The 14,768-nt window shown below is 41.3% G+C and overlaps 1 protein-coding gene across 1 annotated transcript; it reads right to left on the bottom strand.

Annotated features, from left to right (window-relative positions):
• Positions 1–2,658: 2,658 nt before the first annotated feature.
• Positions 2,659–14,579, bottom strand: LOC143105753 (interferon-induced very large GTPase 1-like). The gene is made up of 6 exons (XM_076269843.1): positions 14,471–14,579; positions 14,326–14,395; positions 14,185–14,226; positions 13,513–13,554; positions 10,323–10,364; positions 2,659–9,815 (listed from the first exon to the last, which is right to left on the bottom strand). Exons 2-6 carry the CDS (start codon positions 14,348–14,350, stop codon positions 5,257–5,259), a joined length of 4,710 nt encoding a protein of 1,569 aa, XP_076125958.1. The 5' UTR covers positions 14,351–14,395; positions 14,471–14,579; the 3' UTR covers positions 2,659–5,256.
• Between the last annotated feature and the right edge of the window lie 189 nt (positions 14,580–14,768).

The raw sequence follows: 14,768 nt of genomic DNA, 5'->3' as shown, positions 1-14,768 counted from the left end.
AGCTGTGTAATAATCAGGGGTGTCCCATCTTAGTCATTAGTGTCCTGACATTCGCTTGCATTGCAAATTCACTCACACATAACGAGTGTAGGCCTCAGTGTGTGACTCCTATAAAGGTCTGTGTGTTATGAAATTCATTATTCAGAAAGCTGACCATGAATGTCATGGATGTGTCAGACCTCTTCACTGGTGCCATTTGCTACTGTTACAACTAACTGCTGTGCCCCAGCGTATTTGTGTTGAATGGTGCTCTGCATGACGAGGGCTGAAGTCTAACTGCTGTGCCCCAGCTTATTTGTGTTGAATGCTGCTCTGCATGACGAGGGCTGAAGTCTAAAATATACACTGAGTCTGTTTGCAAGCCTCTAAGTGCTTATTTAGCAGCCATTTCAGATGGCACATCAGTATGTGTCAATGACTACCTAAGATTTCAGACTAGATAATTTACTCTGCGAGGATAAGATAGACTGCCTACGATTCTATACAGACTAATCTGTTAGGAGAGAACCAGTTATATTTGTACAGTATAACGAATCACCTGTGGAGACTGTCAGTTTGTAAATAATTTCAGAAAAAAGAGGAATTTGCTACTAGCACTTCAGTTAATGTTATTTATTGATGGAATGTATAGCACTTCATACGTCACTGTAGAAACTGTTGCTTCTCCCCATGTGCTTAAATGATGTAATGTGAAAATGCTACACGTTTGTGTGAAAATGCTACACGTTTGTGTGAAAATGCTACACGTTTGTGTGAAAATGCTACGTTTGTGTGAAAATGCTACACGTTTGTGTGAAAATGCTACGTTTGTGTGAAAATGCTACACGTTTGTGTGAAAATGCTACACGTTTGTGTGAAAATGCTACGTTTGTGTGAAAATGCTACACGTTTGTGTGAAAATGCTACGTTTGTGTGAAAATGCTACACGTTTGTGTGAAAATGCTACGTTTGTGTGAAAATGCTACACGTTTGTGTGAAAATGCTACGTTTGTGTGAAAATGCTACACGTTTGTGTGAAAATGCTACACGTTTGTGTGAAAATGCTACACGTTTGTGTGAAAATGCTACACGTTTGTGTGAAAATGCTACGTTTGTGTGAAAATGCTACACGTTTGTGTGAAAATGCTATGTTTGTGTGAAAATGCTACACGTTTGTGTGAAAATGCTACGTTTGTGTGAAAATGCTATGTTTGTGCCTTGTTAGAATATATATGCTGTAACCATTTCTGAAGTTGTTGCTTAAGCCAGTTCTTCACTTGTTCTTGTCAGTTATTTTTCCTATATGAAGAATGTATAGACACTGTAGATCGTTCAGTATATATTGCACTGTAGGCTACTAGACTCTTTACACTGGATTTATTTCTATGTCCTGCTGAAAGACACCCATTTCAAAAGCGATGCCACTGCTGCTGTTGAAAGCTCTGAGGCTAAAGGAGAAGATCTTCTGAACTTTTTTCAGCATGTTGTGAGCACGCCCAGACAGCTTCCTTTGTAGAGGCTTCTGATTGGTTATCTGCTTTGTAGCATGGTTAGAGTGTATAGAACACCTGGTGGCTTCTTAGAACTTAGAATCAGACTGTTCTCCATGAGGAAAACGTTTCTGTGGATTTGAAACTTGTAAACAACTTTTGATAAACTAGCACCTCTCAGATTTATTGTTGTCTTTGCTGATAGGCTTCAGCTGATCTCACTGGTGTTCAGCTCTTCCCACCCTATGCAGCAGCTAACGGAAGCAGACCCACCCCTGATCCACGGCAGTTGTTGTCTGTACCCCATGGGAGGTGGTGTGTAGGAAAGAGGCAGTACTGGCAGAGTAGTATTCACTGGACATCTTTTTTCTTCCTGTATGTTGGCTCTGGTCACTAACCTGTGCTGCTGCTCAGAGAGAGAGAGAGAGAGAGAGAGAGAGTCTTACCGAGGTTGGAGAGAGAGTGTGTGTGTGTGTGGAGTATTTCCAGCTGTCAAGTGTGTCTACACTGTAACATCATCATGTGATTGTAATTATGACTTTGTGACTTTTGTATGCTTTATGATGGCTCTATCAGATGTAAATGTTGTTTTTTTTCCTGTAATGAAAGATTATTCTATTGTACAGTGTACACTGAGAGTGTGTAGATATTATTAGTGTCATGACTTTAAGTCTTCGTTTTGTTATGCAGCTGCGAACGTTCCAAGCACATGGCATACTGTCAGACAAATCCACAAGAAGCTTAATAAAGCAACAATATCATTTGTAAACCAAACTGTCTTATTATCCAGGTTAATAACACTTTTACACAATAACACAAATCTGTATTTAGAAGACACTCTCATGCAAGGCAACATGGACATGCAGCTTAATGTCAGTCAGTGATGCTACCAATGCTTTCACCACTTGCCACTATTGGTTATGTATATATTTGTGCTGCTATTGGTCATCTGTGTTTGGACACCAAAGGTGCTCAGTGGTACGTTTCTAAAGATGGCTGCTCCTCAGACTCTACCACAATGCCTTTAAAAACAAGACCATTTATAGTGTTGTGTGTACTGGATGATCTCATGGTGAGGGGTATACTATGGGTGAATGCAGTGAATAAACTAAATGTGTCATATAGATGAATTTGCTACTTTAAAAATAATCAATGTTTAGCCTGTATAATTAAAAGAGACAAGAATGAATTGGGTGTGAAGAGTGTAATACATCAGAAAGGTCAGTTACATAACACAAGTGCCAGCAAGTAATAATGACAGAGAGCACCTTAAAATATCTTGAAGCATGTAAAGATTAAATGACTAAGAAATACACAAGAGCATCTCTCACACCCATGAAACAAACAGTGCAATGTATGTTTATATCTACATTATATACAATCGGTGGTTTAGACACACAGTCTCTCACGGGTAACCTATATATTGTCATTTTAGTCTAGCAAAGCATCACTTTACATTTCACTTTAACACTTTACAAATTTCAACACCCCTCATTTGAAAGAACATAATAATATCCATGACCCCTACACATAAAATAATATTAGTCAACACCACATAGTTTACTTGAGCAAAATATTGATGTCAAATAAAATGAAATGATCTCAATTAGAAGGAACTTTTTTCTATACCTGCATTAAAGGAATATCCACATCAATAAGGAAAAAAATCACCGTAAAACATAAACGCACAGAGAATGAGTCTACTTTGCAATATGAACATGTTATCACGGATGTGTGCCTGCAAGTGTAGTATGTGTGTGTATCTATAGTGTATGTGTGTGTATCTGTAGTGTAGTATGTGTGTGTGTGTATCTATAGTGTAGTATGTGTGTGTGTATCTATAGCGTATTATGTGTGTGTATCTATAGTGAGGGTGTGTGCCTGCAAGTGTGTGTGTGTGTATTTATAGTGTAGTATGTGTGTGTATCTATAGTGCGGCTGTGTGCCTGCAGGTGTGTGTGTGTGCGTGTGTGTGTGTGTGTGTGTGTGTGTGTGTGTGTGTGTGTATCTCAATGTCTCCCTACACATGGACAGAACATGCAAACAAAGAAAACATCAAGAAATCAAACAAATCAAAATTCAATACATCAATATAAAAGTTACAAACATCAGACAAATTTGAAAAAGCATTTGTGATTCAGTTGAAATATTACACTCAATATAAGTATATCAACTTAAAACAGGTTGTGTCATTCCATCATAATGAACACAGTATACAGTTTGCAGGCCCTCAGCAGTGCAATTTCATAATACACACAAGACTTTCTGAACTGATACTGTATGAGCCAATGAAAACGTGTCTCAATTATCTTATTCAACTATACGAACATTTGCCCTGTGCCCAGCATCTGGAGGGTGGTCATGGCTACTACTGCTGCTTCAGGGGCTGCTGGTCTCCTGCTGCATGTCCACTACTGCTGCATCAGGGGCAGCTGGTCTCTGATCTCCTGCTGCATGTCCACTACTGCTGCATCAGGGGCAGCTGGTCTCTGATCTCCTGCTGCATGTCCACTACTGCTGCATCAGGGGCAGCTGGTCTCTGATCTCCTGCTGCATGTCCACTACTGCTGCTTCAGGGGCAGCTGGTCTCTGATCTCCTGCTGCATGTCCACTACTGCTGCATCAGGGGCAGCTGGTCTCTGATCTCCTGCTGCATGTCCACTACTGCTGCTTCAGGGGCTGCTGGTCTCCTGCTGCATGTGCACTACTGCTGGTTTCCTGCTGAATGTCCACTACTGCTGCATCAGGGGCAGCTGGTCTCTGATCTCCTGCTGCATGTCCACTACTGCTGCTTCAGGGGCTGCTGGTCTACTGCTGCATGTCCACTACTGCTGCTTCAGGGGCTGCTGGTCTACTGCTGCAGGTGTGACTGCATGCCATGCAGCCATGTCGAGATTCAGGTGGTGTGTTCAGGAGAGTAGCCTGTGTGTGGGTAGGTGTGTGTGTGTGAGAGAGAGAGAGTGTGTGTGTGTGTGTGAGAGATAGAGAGAGAGAGAGAGAGAGTGTGTGTGAGAGAGAGAGTATCTTGCACTGGAATGGTTGCCATGTGTTGATGCGGCGATTCCATGTGTGTGTTCAGGAGAGGGGCCCTGTCTTGTCATGGTGGTTGGGAGGCAGAAGGGAGAGAGCAGGTAGGAAAGGACACATTCTTAAAGTAGAGAGGAGGCTGGCTGGAACTGAAGTATGTTTGATTGGGAGTGAGGTATGTCTGATTGGAACTAAGTTGTGTCTGATTGCAACTAAACTATGTCTTATTAAGAGTGAGGTATGTCTGATGGAAGTGAGTTATGTCTGATTGGGAGTGAGCTATGTCTGACTGGGTGTGAGGTATGTCTGATTAAGACTGAGTTATGTCTGATTGAAACTGAGGTATGTCTGATTGGGACTGATTTATGTTCTGAAGCTGTAACTTATTGTAATTTGCAGAAGTAATTGTAGACTGGTCAGGAGTCTTTTCCACCCATAGGAGGAGGTGCACGGCACAGACTCTTCTCCAACTTGAAGGGTGGTGGATATTTTATTTGTTTCTCTAGACTTAAAGGATGAATCCGGTATTTAGCACTTTGAGTCCCTTTTCTGGTTTGTTTTGGATGAACTAGAGTGGTGGACACCGAAAGTTTGACAATGGGTCCTGTTTCGACTTTCTGACTCGTTTTGAACCACCTTTGACTGCTTCAGAGTGGCTGGCTACAGGCATGCACAAACATGTCCTTAAAACAACCCTTAACGTTCGTTTTCAAAACTGTGCAACTCACTGAGTGGTTAGTGGTGGCTGTGGCTGGTAGGCTTATTTTACATTGAAGGCTGACTTTAGTCCTTCCAAAGCTTGTTCTTTAGTGATACTGTGCCATTCCTCAGGACAGACAGCTGGTTTGGCATCATAGTTGTCGGCGAAATTGTCATTGTATTTCACCATCACATATTTCCAGTAGTCAGACGCCTGTATGGATGGGTCTGGAGCAATGTTCCAATCTGGATAGTACACATGGTATTTCTTGAAAGGGTGATACTCATAGTTTGTCTCATGATTCTGAAAGCGTCCATCGCTGTAAACACATGTTGTACAAAGCTGCTCATCAAGAGTCATTGCCTTTTCATACATGTAGCCTGCTAAACCCTGTGGACGGTGCACAGTGGCATAATGTTGGGCGTGATCTTTCCCTCCAGCCTCACAGGGTATCTTGCAGAAGGGGCACCGCTTCCCACATCCAAATACCCTCTTGAAAATTACATTCTGTGGTTTGATTCTGAGAGTGCTCAGGGCATCTTCAATGTCAGTTAATTCTGCAAATTCTTTGAACAGCTGCTTCTTTAAGTCGTCCAAAGACGGCAAGAGACTGTCAATAAATGGAGTGCGTCGACAAGACATCTGGAAGAGAACCCCTCTAACAGTGCTCTTGGGAAGTGAGATTTCTTTGCTGAGAGAACGGCACAACTTTTCAACAAACACTGTTGCCTTCCCAGTGTCATTAGGGTCACCGATTTCACTCCGAAAAACTTCAGTTGTTTCTGTGATCTTTTCAATGATGGCTTTCAGAACTTGGCCCTTCAACTTAAGCAGACCCATGTCTTTTGATAGCCATTCAACAACTTGATTGTAAATCCATTTCTTCACAAAGCTTTTATATTTGAAGATGTAACTCAAAAAGCTTGAAAAGTCATCTTTCTCTAACAGTTCTGCCAACATGGTGTATTGAAAGTATGATCGTGAACTGTACTGGGCAGAATGGCTGCTTGACAGAATCCCATCAACAATCTCAATCCCAAGGGACTTGTTGATATACTCTGTGACTGCAGGTTTGATGCAGAGCTGGGTAAAAGCCTGGGCCTTCCGGAGGCACTGATCTTTTTCTCTGTAGGAGTCAATGAAATCTGATAAGTACTGGTTCTTGGATCTCTCCAAATGATTTTGGGGGTTTTTATCCGACAGGAAATTTCGGTGCATTTCTAAGAATCTTCGGGCTGCAATGCCACATATGTGGACTTTCAAATCAGTCTCAAAAGTAGTGTTTGTCTTCTTTGCTATTGTTTTCAGGTCGACATCAATTTTCTCAAGAAGCTCTTTACTGTAATGATCCTGAAAATCTTTACTAGCCCTTACGATATCTTCAATACATTCCTCACATCTGTGAATTATGTTCTCTGCAAAATCCTGAATGTCTGATATAATGTTTCTCCCTTTTAATGCATATTTCATTCTTCTCTTGCTTGCTATGTATGTCATTTTCACCTCGAAATCCTCAAGTCCACATCTGGTTAGATCTCCAATCTTTGATAACTCTTTCTGCACATTACGGTGGGCCAGATTACTGCGCAGTTGTTTCATAACACAAGAGCAAATGTCCCTCTCTTTCAGTGGAGAAATGCCTCTTGTTGCATCAGTCCACATTTTCTTAAATGCTTCCTCCAAGTCACTGTCTGACAACTCTGTCTTGTGTTCTTTGCACGTTTTCAAGAGCTCACTAACTTTTTTTTCGATGACATCTGTGTGTTGTTTTTGAATGTTTTCTACCCGTTCCATGTCCAGTTTCAGACAAACTGCAGACTGAAGTTTATTGTTAACAAATGTAGTCATTTCTTGGCCAAGACGTTTGATATTAATTTGGAACTCAACCCTGTACCTTTCCACAAGGTTCACATGCCTGTCTCTGCATTTGTAATACTCATTCAAATTGTTGTTCATCTTAGATGTCTGATCTGCAATTACTTTGAAGGCATCCAATTCCAAATCTCCAGACAGACTCTGTACTCTGCTGATGTCAGTGTTAGATATCTGCGTCTCTGCGTTGTTCAGCCATGAGTAGATACACTTCCTGCATGACCATTCCCATCCTGAGAACTCTTTGCAAAGGCTGTCATAGGCATAGGCAACAAGTGTGTTTCTAAAGCTAAAGATGAAGTGTTCATGTTTAACTGCATTCCATAAACTATTCATCCATATCAGAAAATCTGGAATCTCTGATAAATGTTCAGTGTTCATAGGTTTCAGCAGACTCCTTTTGAGCTCATGTACAGCTTCGCTGTATCCTGAATTGACAGGTGCCATTGGGGGAGTTCCATGCCACAGGCCTGGTATGTACCAGTTGTTCATTTCTACATCATAATCCAAAACATCAGTGAACTCTTTTATTTCAGACTGGTTCTCCATGCCTGCTGCAATCTTTGTCATTTCATTCAACTGGTCCAAAAGGTGCTTCCTGTCTGTCATCAGTTTGCTGTGTGCAGATACACCAGAGACATTTTGGTGCACAAAATGACAAACTGGTTTCTTTCCAAGTTGCTTCATCCGCAGAAATGCATGAACTGCTATCTGCAGAACATCCTTCATTTCTGATGAATTCTCCATCGCAATATTTATGATGGTCACATCACTGAGGCCTATTACAAGTGTTGCAAGTTGATTGTCATGCTCGTAGCTCCTGTCAAGATTGACAAGTTCAGGTGCTTTAAGGCCCTCAGTGTCAATGAGTAGCACAAAATCACATTTCAGCTCCTCTCTGAGTTCCTGTCCAACAGAGAGGAAGAGCATGTAGGCTCCACGAGTACAGCGGCCGCTGCTAACAGGGAACTGGACACCAAACATGGTGTTGAGGAGAGTAGATTTCCCTGTGCTCTGCACACCCAAAACAGACATTACCAAGAGTCGAGAGCTCCCTACTTTTCTGTGCACCTCCATAAGAACATCAGTCACCCACTTCTCTGGAATGATGGATGCATCTCCATCGAGAAGCTCCATGGGGTATCCATCAAGTAAAAGCTCAGCAGCAACAGAAGGGAGGTGTCTTCTGTTATCTGACTGTCTGGATTCGTACATCTGTCCCATTTCTCTCATGTAATGTTCAATGCCCAAAGAATTGTCCAGAAGCTGCTGATCAATCTCTACTGTTGATATGTTGTCCTTTCCCTGGCCTGTTTCTTTGATTTTTTTGCGAAGTTCTGTTAAGTGAAAACGAGATTTCCTATCTAGTTTCAGTGACATCCATTTGAAAAAGAATGTTCTCTGTTGTTTGTTTGTGGTAGACAGTGCTTGAATGAATTGTCCCATTGCTTGTGCAGTCCTGATGCTGCCTTGTTTTTTTCTCAGTGTACATTTTTCCCCATGAAGTTGAGCCTTGTATTCCTCTAGACTGAGATCACCTGCGTTTTGCAGTCTGCATTCCTCCATCTCAATTTCAGCTATTTTTTTGAAGTATTCACCTTGGAGAGGCAGCTGTTTCTTCTTGTAGTCAGCTATTGGACGAACCCCAATGCCTTTCATTATGTTATCAGCTGCAATCTTTGCTGACTGTGAGGCCTTATTTTTACATTCGTCTACAGAGATCCCCAAATCATGTGCGATGTCTGACATTTCCTCTATGTTAATTTTCTTGCACGCTTCCAAGGCTGTTGTTATGGCACCAATGATCTGCTTGGAGAACTTTGCCATGTTGAGGTTCCGTTTTCGAATTAGTACATGATTTTCCTGGAGTTTCAGTGTATCAACATATCCCTCCATTTCAGAATTCATCACCAAAAAGAGTTTGGACTTCAGAGGGCCCTGTAAAACCAACAACCTCTCCTCCTCTTGGGTCATTGTGTCAAAGAACACAAAAACTGCAGTAGACACCTGCATGAGGAAACTGAATTGTGTTTCTTTGGAAAGTATGTCTCCCCTCATATTAGCTATTGCCACAGGTTCAGGAAACACATCAATGTTGCTCTGTCCACATGGAAGACACCAGACAATCTCCACCAGGCCATTTGCGATCTTCTTTGGGACATTTCCTCCATCCATGTCTCTGTGTGTGAAACTTTGTTGTGGACTACTCAGGATATGATTGATAAATTGGGATTTGGAGAGTCTACAGTCTTTCAGACGAACAAAGGTAAGGAGAGGTATGGGTGCATGGACCACACTGTCCTCTAAATGGTTTTTGTTGTGCATAAGGTCATGGGGTCGCCACTCTTTGTAAATATTCCTAAGAGCCCATACCATGAGTGTGCACTGATTATTATCAGGGCAAGGTAACAGAAAGGGAACAGCAAACTGACACATTGACATCTTGATGGACATTTCTTGCTGCAAAAAGCTGTCAGCACAAAGGTAGAGTGCGGTGACCAGATCCAAGGGATTGACTTCCTCCTCCTCATCATCATCATTGCCACCAGAGTCTGCGGTTGTGTGATTCCGGCACTTTGTATTGATCATCAGTAGTTTTCTTATGAAAGCCAGAGGGACATCTTTGAGAGACTCCACCTCTTTCTCTAACATTGTTCCATTGCTTATCTCCAGTAAAGAACTGAGAGTGAGTTTATTTGGATACAATTCCAAAAGACCCAATTTGCTAAGAAATGATAGCAGATGACCTGTAAAGACAATCAACACTTCACAAAGGATACCTTTCAGAAACAAGTATTTTGTAAAACACATGCAATCAGGAAAACTACTATCATACAGGAGATATATGTTTAGATATATGTTTATGAAAAGTAGTATGTTGGTGCGCACATCCAAGGCAGGTGCTGGACAAAAAGTGCTAGGCTATCAAAGAGTGGATTGTCCGCACACTTGCTCCCATCAGGAATTTTTTATTGATTTTCAAATCAATAAAAAATTCCTGATGGGAGCAAGTGTGCGGACAATCCACTCTTTGATAGATATATGTTTAGAAATATGTTTTACTGAGTTTTCTGAGAAGAATACAAAGTGTGTTATATCTGACAAGGAAGACCATTTTTCTTCTCGTATGAGTTTAAACTACATTTAGAACTACATAATTAATTACATCTGCAATCCTTGGGACCTGGAGAGCACATACATGTTAACTTTTTTCTCAACTACACATATGAAAAGTACTCAGTTTTGTGACCTACCTCTTTTACGTCTTGGTGGAACTGCTGGTGGAGCAGCTATTTCTGTGCAGAAAACAAATAAGATTAATGTCAAATGTCATCTGTTTCACATCATATTGAATGTGTGCAATTAAAAGAACACAATTTGTAAAGGTCATCCTTTGAAATATGTTTTTTTTTTTGTGCCAGGCTTGTAGTACTTGAGTCACAGACTCTGACTTGAGTCCAACTCAAGCCCTAATTTCAAGGATTAGGGCTTGACTCGGACTTGGACTCGTAAATTGGAGATGAGGACTCAGATTTGTTACAGTCGCTTAGAGATGGCCCACCATTGGCTCTATCTGCTAGCCAAAACTGATGGTTTACCAGTGAAAACCAAGATGCAGAGTCACAGAATGACGAGAAGGTAGTCCAAGGCTTTTACTGAAGAACTCAGAAACAAGTACAGCTTGTACTACAATACAGACTCAGCAAGAGGCAAAACAAACAGAGACTTTAAATAGTACAAGTAATAACAGCTAACAAGTTAACACAGGTGATACACATGAAAACAAATGACAATAAGCAATTAGGTAATGTCTTCCAGGTGAGTCCATCCACCAGAAGTCCAAATATGGGCATGCATTACTTCCTGCTTGTCTCCCTGGAGGAGCTCTCTGTCGCTCTTTGCTGGTCGGATAGCCTCGTGACAGAACCCCTTCTCCTACGGCCGACTCCCAGCGGCCCAGTGCGATCTGGTCTATTTCGATGGACATATCGAACAAGGCCTCGATCAAGGACGTGTCGTGCAGGGACCCAGCATCTCTGTTCTGGGCCATACCCCTCCCAGTCAATAAGGTATTATAGTCCCCGTTGACATGTCTCGAGTCCAGCAGCCGCTTTACCTGGTATGACAAACTCTCATGTGTGCAGGGCAGTGTAGCAATAATTACTATTACTGTAAGGATCTCAAAAGCTCTAGAAAAAAATATATTTGAGATGTGTCCTCCCGTAAAAGATCTAAGGTTCATGTTCACTGTTTCAGTGAGTAGGGGTTAGCCCTTTTGAGCCAAAGTGTTGAAATTCAGCAAAGCAGAGTGCGCATTTGCAGGGCTTGTCACTGTTGACATGTGGTACTAGCTTGGGTAGTGAGATAAAGGCTACATTTATACATGGCCGGCTATTTTCATAAACGGACATTTCACCCTCTCCGTTTTCAAAAATAACATCATGCACACCTGTCAGTTTTCATCATGCACACCTGTCAGAGAAGTTTCCCCGTGTATATATGCCGTCAAGAGCATGCCAAACCTGTCGGTGGCAGTGTAAGGAGAAGCTCAATCCCACGTTAGCCAATCAGAATCCCGAAATTAGCAACAACAGAAACAAATCACTTCCTATTTCTCTTTTGAATGATATTTGCCAATGCAAACAGGCCTAAAGCGTTTGCACAAACGTAAAAATGTGTACCACCTTAATAGCATCCATAAACAGTAGCCAAACAAACTGTAAACATAGGGCACTCACATGACGTTAAGCATTTTCTGGCGCGTAATGTGACGTTTGAGAACCTAAAACCCCGTTTCTCCCAGTTGACACGACAACACATAACCAGCGTTATCATAAATCTCCACTTTGGCCGGAGTTTTTAGAAATAATCGTTTTCTGTGATTAAAACCAGGTTTTTCGTGTAAATGAGAGGCCAAACCGCAGGGAAATATCTGCGTCTTCCCTTCGTGTAAACGGGGCCAAAGTGGAATAGAACATTATGCCCAATACTCAAATATGTGGTTTAATTTTCTGCATTATGCCCAATATTCCAATATGTGGTTTAATGTTCTGCATTTCTCACTAGTGGGTCACTTTGACACTAAAAGTATGATTCTACGCAATAACTCTGTATGATATCTGTACTGTCCCAGTGTTTCACTGTTCTTCATGGCTGCGTCAGGAGCTATCTGCTCCAGATTGCCAGGTTGCCACTAATCAGAGTCTGATTCAGTGTAGTCCACCTGAAATGGGATGACTATCGTTATCTCCAGTCAGCCTGGAAGGATACTTAAACCCTAACTATTTCCTTGTCTAGTTAGAGCAGCTGATGGATCTTTAGGTGAAGTCATGCTGTCTCTCCCTTGATGCGCATTATTGTAAATGAAACTGTTCCTGATTTTTCCTACCATTGGTCCGACTGGGTCTTCATTCATCTGTGGTATCAACATTACCATCAGTAGCATACTCTATGTGCAGAAATAAAGTGGCCTTACTTACTTGCTGTTAAATGGAATTGGTGAGTCTTCAAGTCATAATTTCTTCCTCCTGAAGTTATGAATGCACTTATTTCCAGATTCTATTCTGATGGATAGGTAGCTATCAGGCTGCTAAAGTTCACATGTAAGAACAATCAAAAATGTCAAACTAGCTTTTTACTAGCTCAGGGAAGGCTATAGCCTTTTCCTAAAGCCAGTTGGAAGGAGAGCTACGATATCCTTGCCATTCATAAAATTGACAAGACAAGCCTCTTGTTTGTGCTTTAATTGCGTGATGCTCTCGAGAGTTGAGACAACTTCGCGGATAGCTTCTAGCGTCTCTTCCTCCGTCGCCATTGTTGCTATGCTGTTGAACTACCAGCTTCGCTGGACTACAAGCAACTCGGCAGGCGAGTTCCGCGTCATCACTCAACTGTTCGCTGAATGGCTCGGCGAAACGCAAGCCGTATAATGTGGGTTGGGCCAGACTACATGTGAGACCGAAATCAAATTTTGGGCGGAAGTACGTAGAATGGTAATGACCAGGCTAGGAAGGCTATTGCCCAATTGGCCCCAAAGTCTGTGGTGGTGCCACAAATATTAAATCAACCACAAATTTGCCCAGAAATAACCATAACATATATTAATAAGTTAATCAATAATGAGTTTTTAATATAACACCTTTGGTCTTGACTTAGAATGCATTCCAGTTTATTAATTAAATACTCAACATCCATTCCCTTGAAGAGTTCAGATTCAATACACAAAAGCTAGCTGTTTAAAGTATATTGTAAATGAAAGAAAGAAATGTGCAAACTCATTACATCTCTCAATTGATGCCAAAATGCATGATTAATAAATTTGACTTTTTTTTAATCAACTACACAAAATGAAAAGTAGTTCACAAATCTGCTACTGATGTTAGCATCTGATCAAACTAAACAATTTTACAGATATTAGATTTAGTAATTAATTATCTGACCTACCTTTCTTGCATCTTGGTCGAACTGCTGGGGGGACACCTGGTCCTGTTTAGAAAACAAGTAAGAGTATTGAGATGATTTTATTTATCTATATTTAGTTATAATTATTTTTATAGGCTACAGTATAACCTTCCTGTGAGTCTGAAATAAAAATTAAATTAGATGGAATTTGGCGTGTCCATATGGACAATTGCAGGGTCATTCTCATGGCAAGTCATGCACAAGGGCCAATGGTGGCTGTGCCCCCCCCCACTTGCCACCATATAGTTCCGCCCCTGGTTGGTCAGTTTCCCTGTGTCTCAAGATACCAATGCGCCTAAACACACTTCATTTCTGGCAAACACAAAGATGGGTGCACATATGTTTGTAATAGATGGAAACAGTTATTCTGCATAGGTCCCAAGCTAGCCTTACGTCTGGCGCCATGAATAAGATAGGGTTAAGTTGAACTGAAATTGGACTTGGCTCAGACAAGAGGAAGGAACTGAATAAGGAAATCTGAGAAAATTGTCAAAATCGTATTGATATTGGTTATTCAATTGAGTTCAATTATGTCTAGGAGAAATGGGCTACACATTGTATAAGAGAATAAGGCATCTGGTATGAGGCATAAGGAATAATCATCTACTGTAAACACGATTAGCACCCCTATACCACAAAAAAACAGACACATACTTTGGTGTGGTAGATCCTCCTCTTTTAATTTTGAGTGCTGCACTGTGAATGATAAACCAAAGCATCATTTTAAAAAGAAAGTAAACTAAAATAATGTGCACAATGTTATCATTAATGTATGCACTATAGTATGTAACATACAAAGTTCCTTATCTGGTGAAGCCATGCTGTTTTCCTCAAAGCTCAATCATTGGCTTTTACACACCCAAGCCTGCAGACGATCAGTCAATAATTTAGAGCAGATAATTAATACAGGAACAAATCTATGAATTAATTCATGACTTACCCTTAATCCCTCATGGACGTATGTCGATACAGAGTCTGTCAATCTTCTGACAAGACATCTGTTGTTCACAAGTTTTTCTACTGGACCTGGACATTGAGAAGGGTTTTTGGTTTCCCTTTTGGTTTCCCCGACTGTTTGCACGTTTCCCAGAAAGGGAGGAGACGGTTGGGAGGAATGCTGCCATTCCAGCCTGCCCTTCCCCGAAGGAGTATTTGTGGCACTCTGGAGTAACAGAGTAGGCTACACTTACTTGAGTACAGTACTTGAGTACAGTTTTGAGGGATCTGTATGTAGCCCA

The sequence above is a fragment of the Alosa pseudoharengus genome, unplaced genomic scaffold, assembly GCF_046254945.1.
Source record: "Alosa pseudoharengus isolate Yale_2024_CS ecotype anadromous, Long Island Sound unplaced genomic scaffold, YU_APseudo_1.1 YU_APseudo_1.1_scf_6, whole genome shotgun sequence".
NCBI lineage: Eukaryota > Metazoa > Chordata > Actinopteri > Clupeiformes > Clupeidae > Alosa > Alosa pseudoharengus.
Note: the sequence above shows the minus strand (reverse complement) of the source record. Positions and strands in the feature narration are given on the sequence as shown.

Excerpts from the sequence above, each read along its gene's own strand:
- LOC143105753 (XM_076269843.1), bottom strand. The coding sequence starts at position 14,350 with ATGGCTTCACCAGATAAGGAACTTT. Across the intron at positions 14,227-14,325 it reads TTCACCAGATAAGGAACTTT|TGCAGCACTCAAAATTAAAA; the intron begins GTATGTTACATA and ends TATCATTCACAG. Across the intron at positions 10,365-13,512 it reads TCGACCAAGATGCAAGAAAG|AAATAGCTGCTCCACCAGCA; the intron begins GTAGGTCAGATA and ends TTTTCTGCACAG.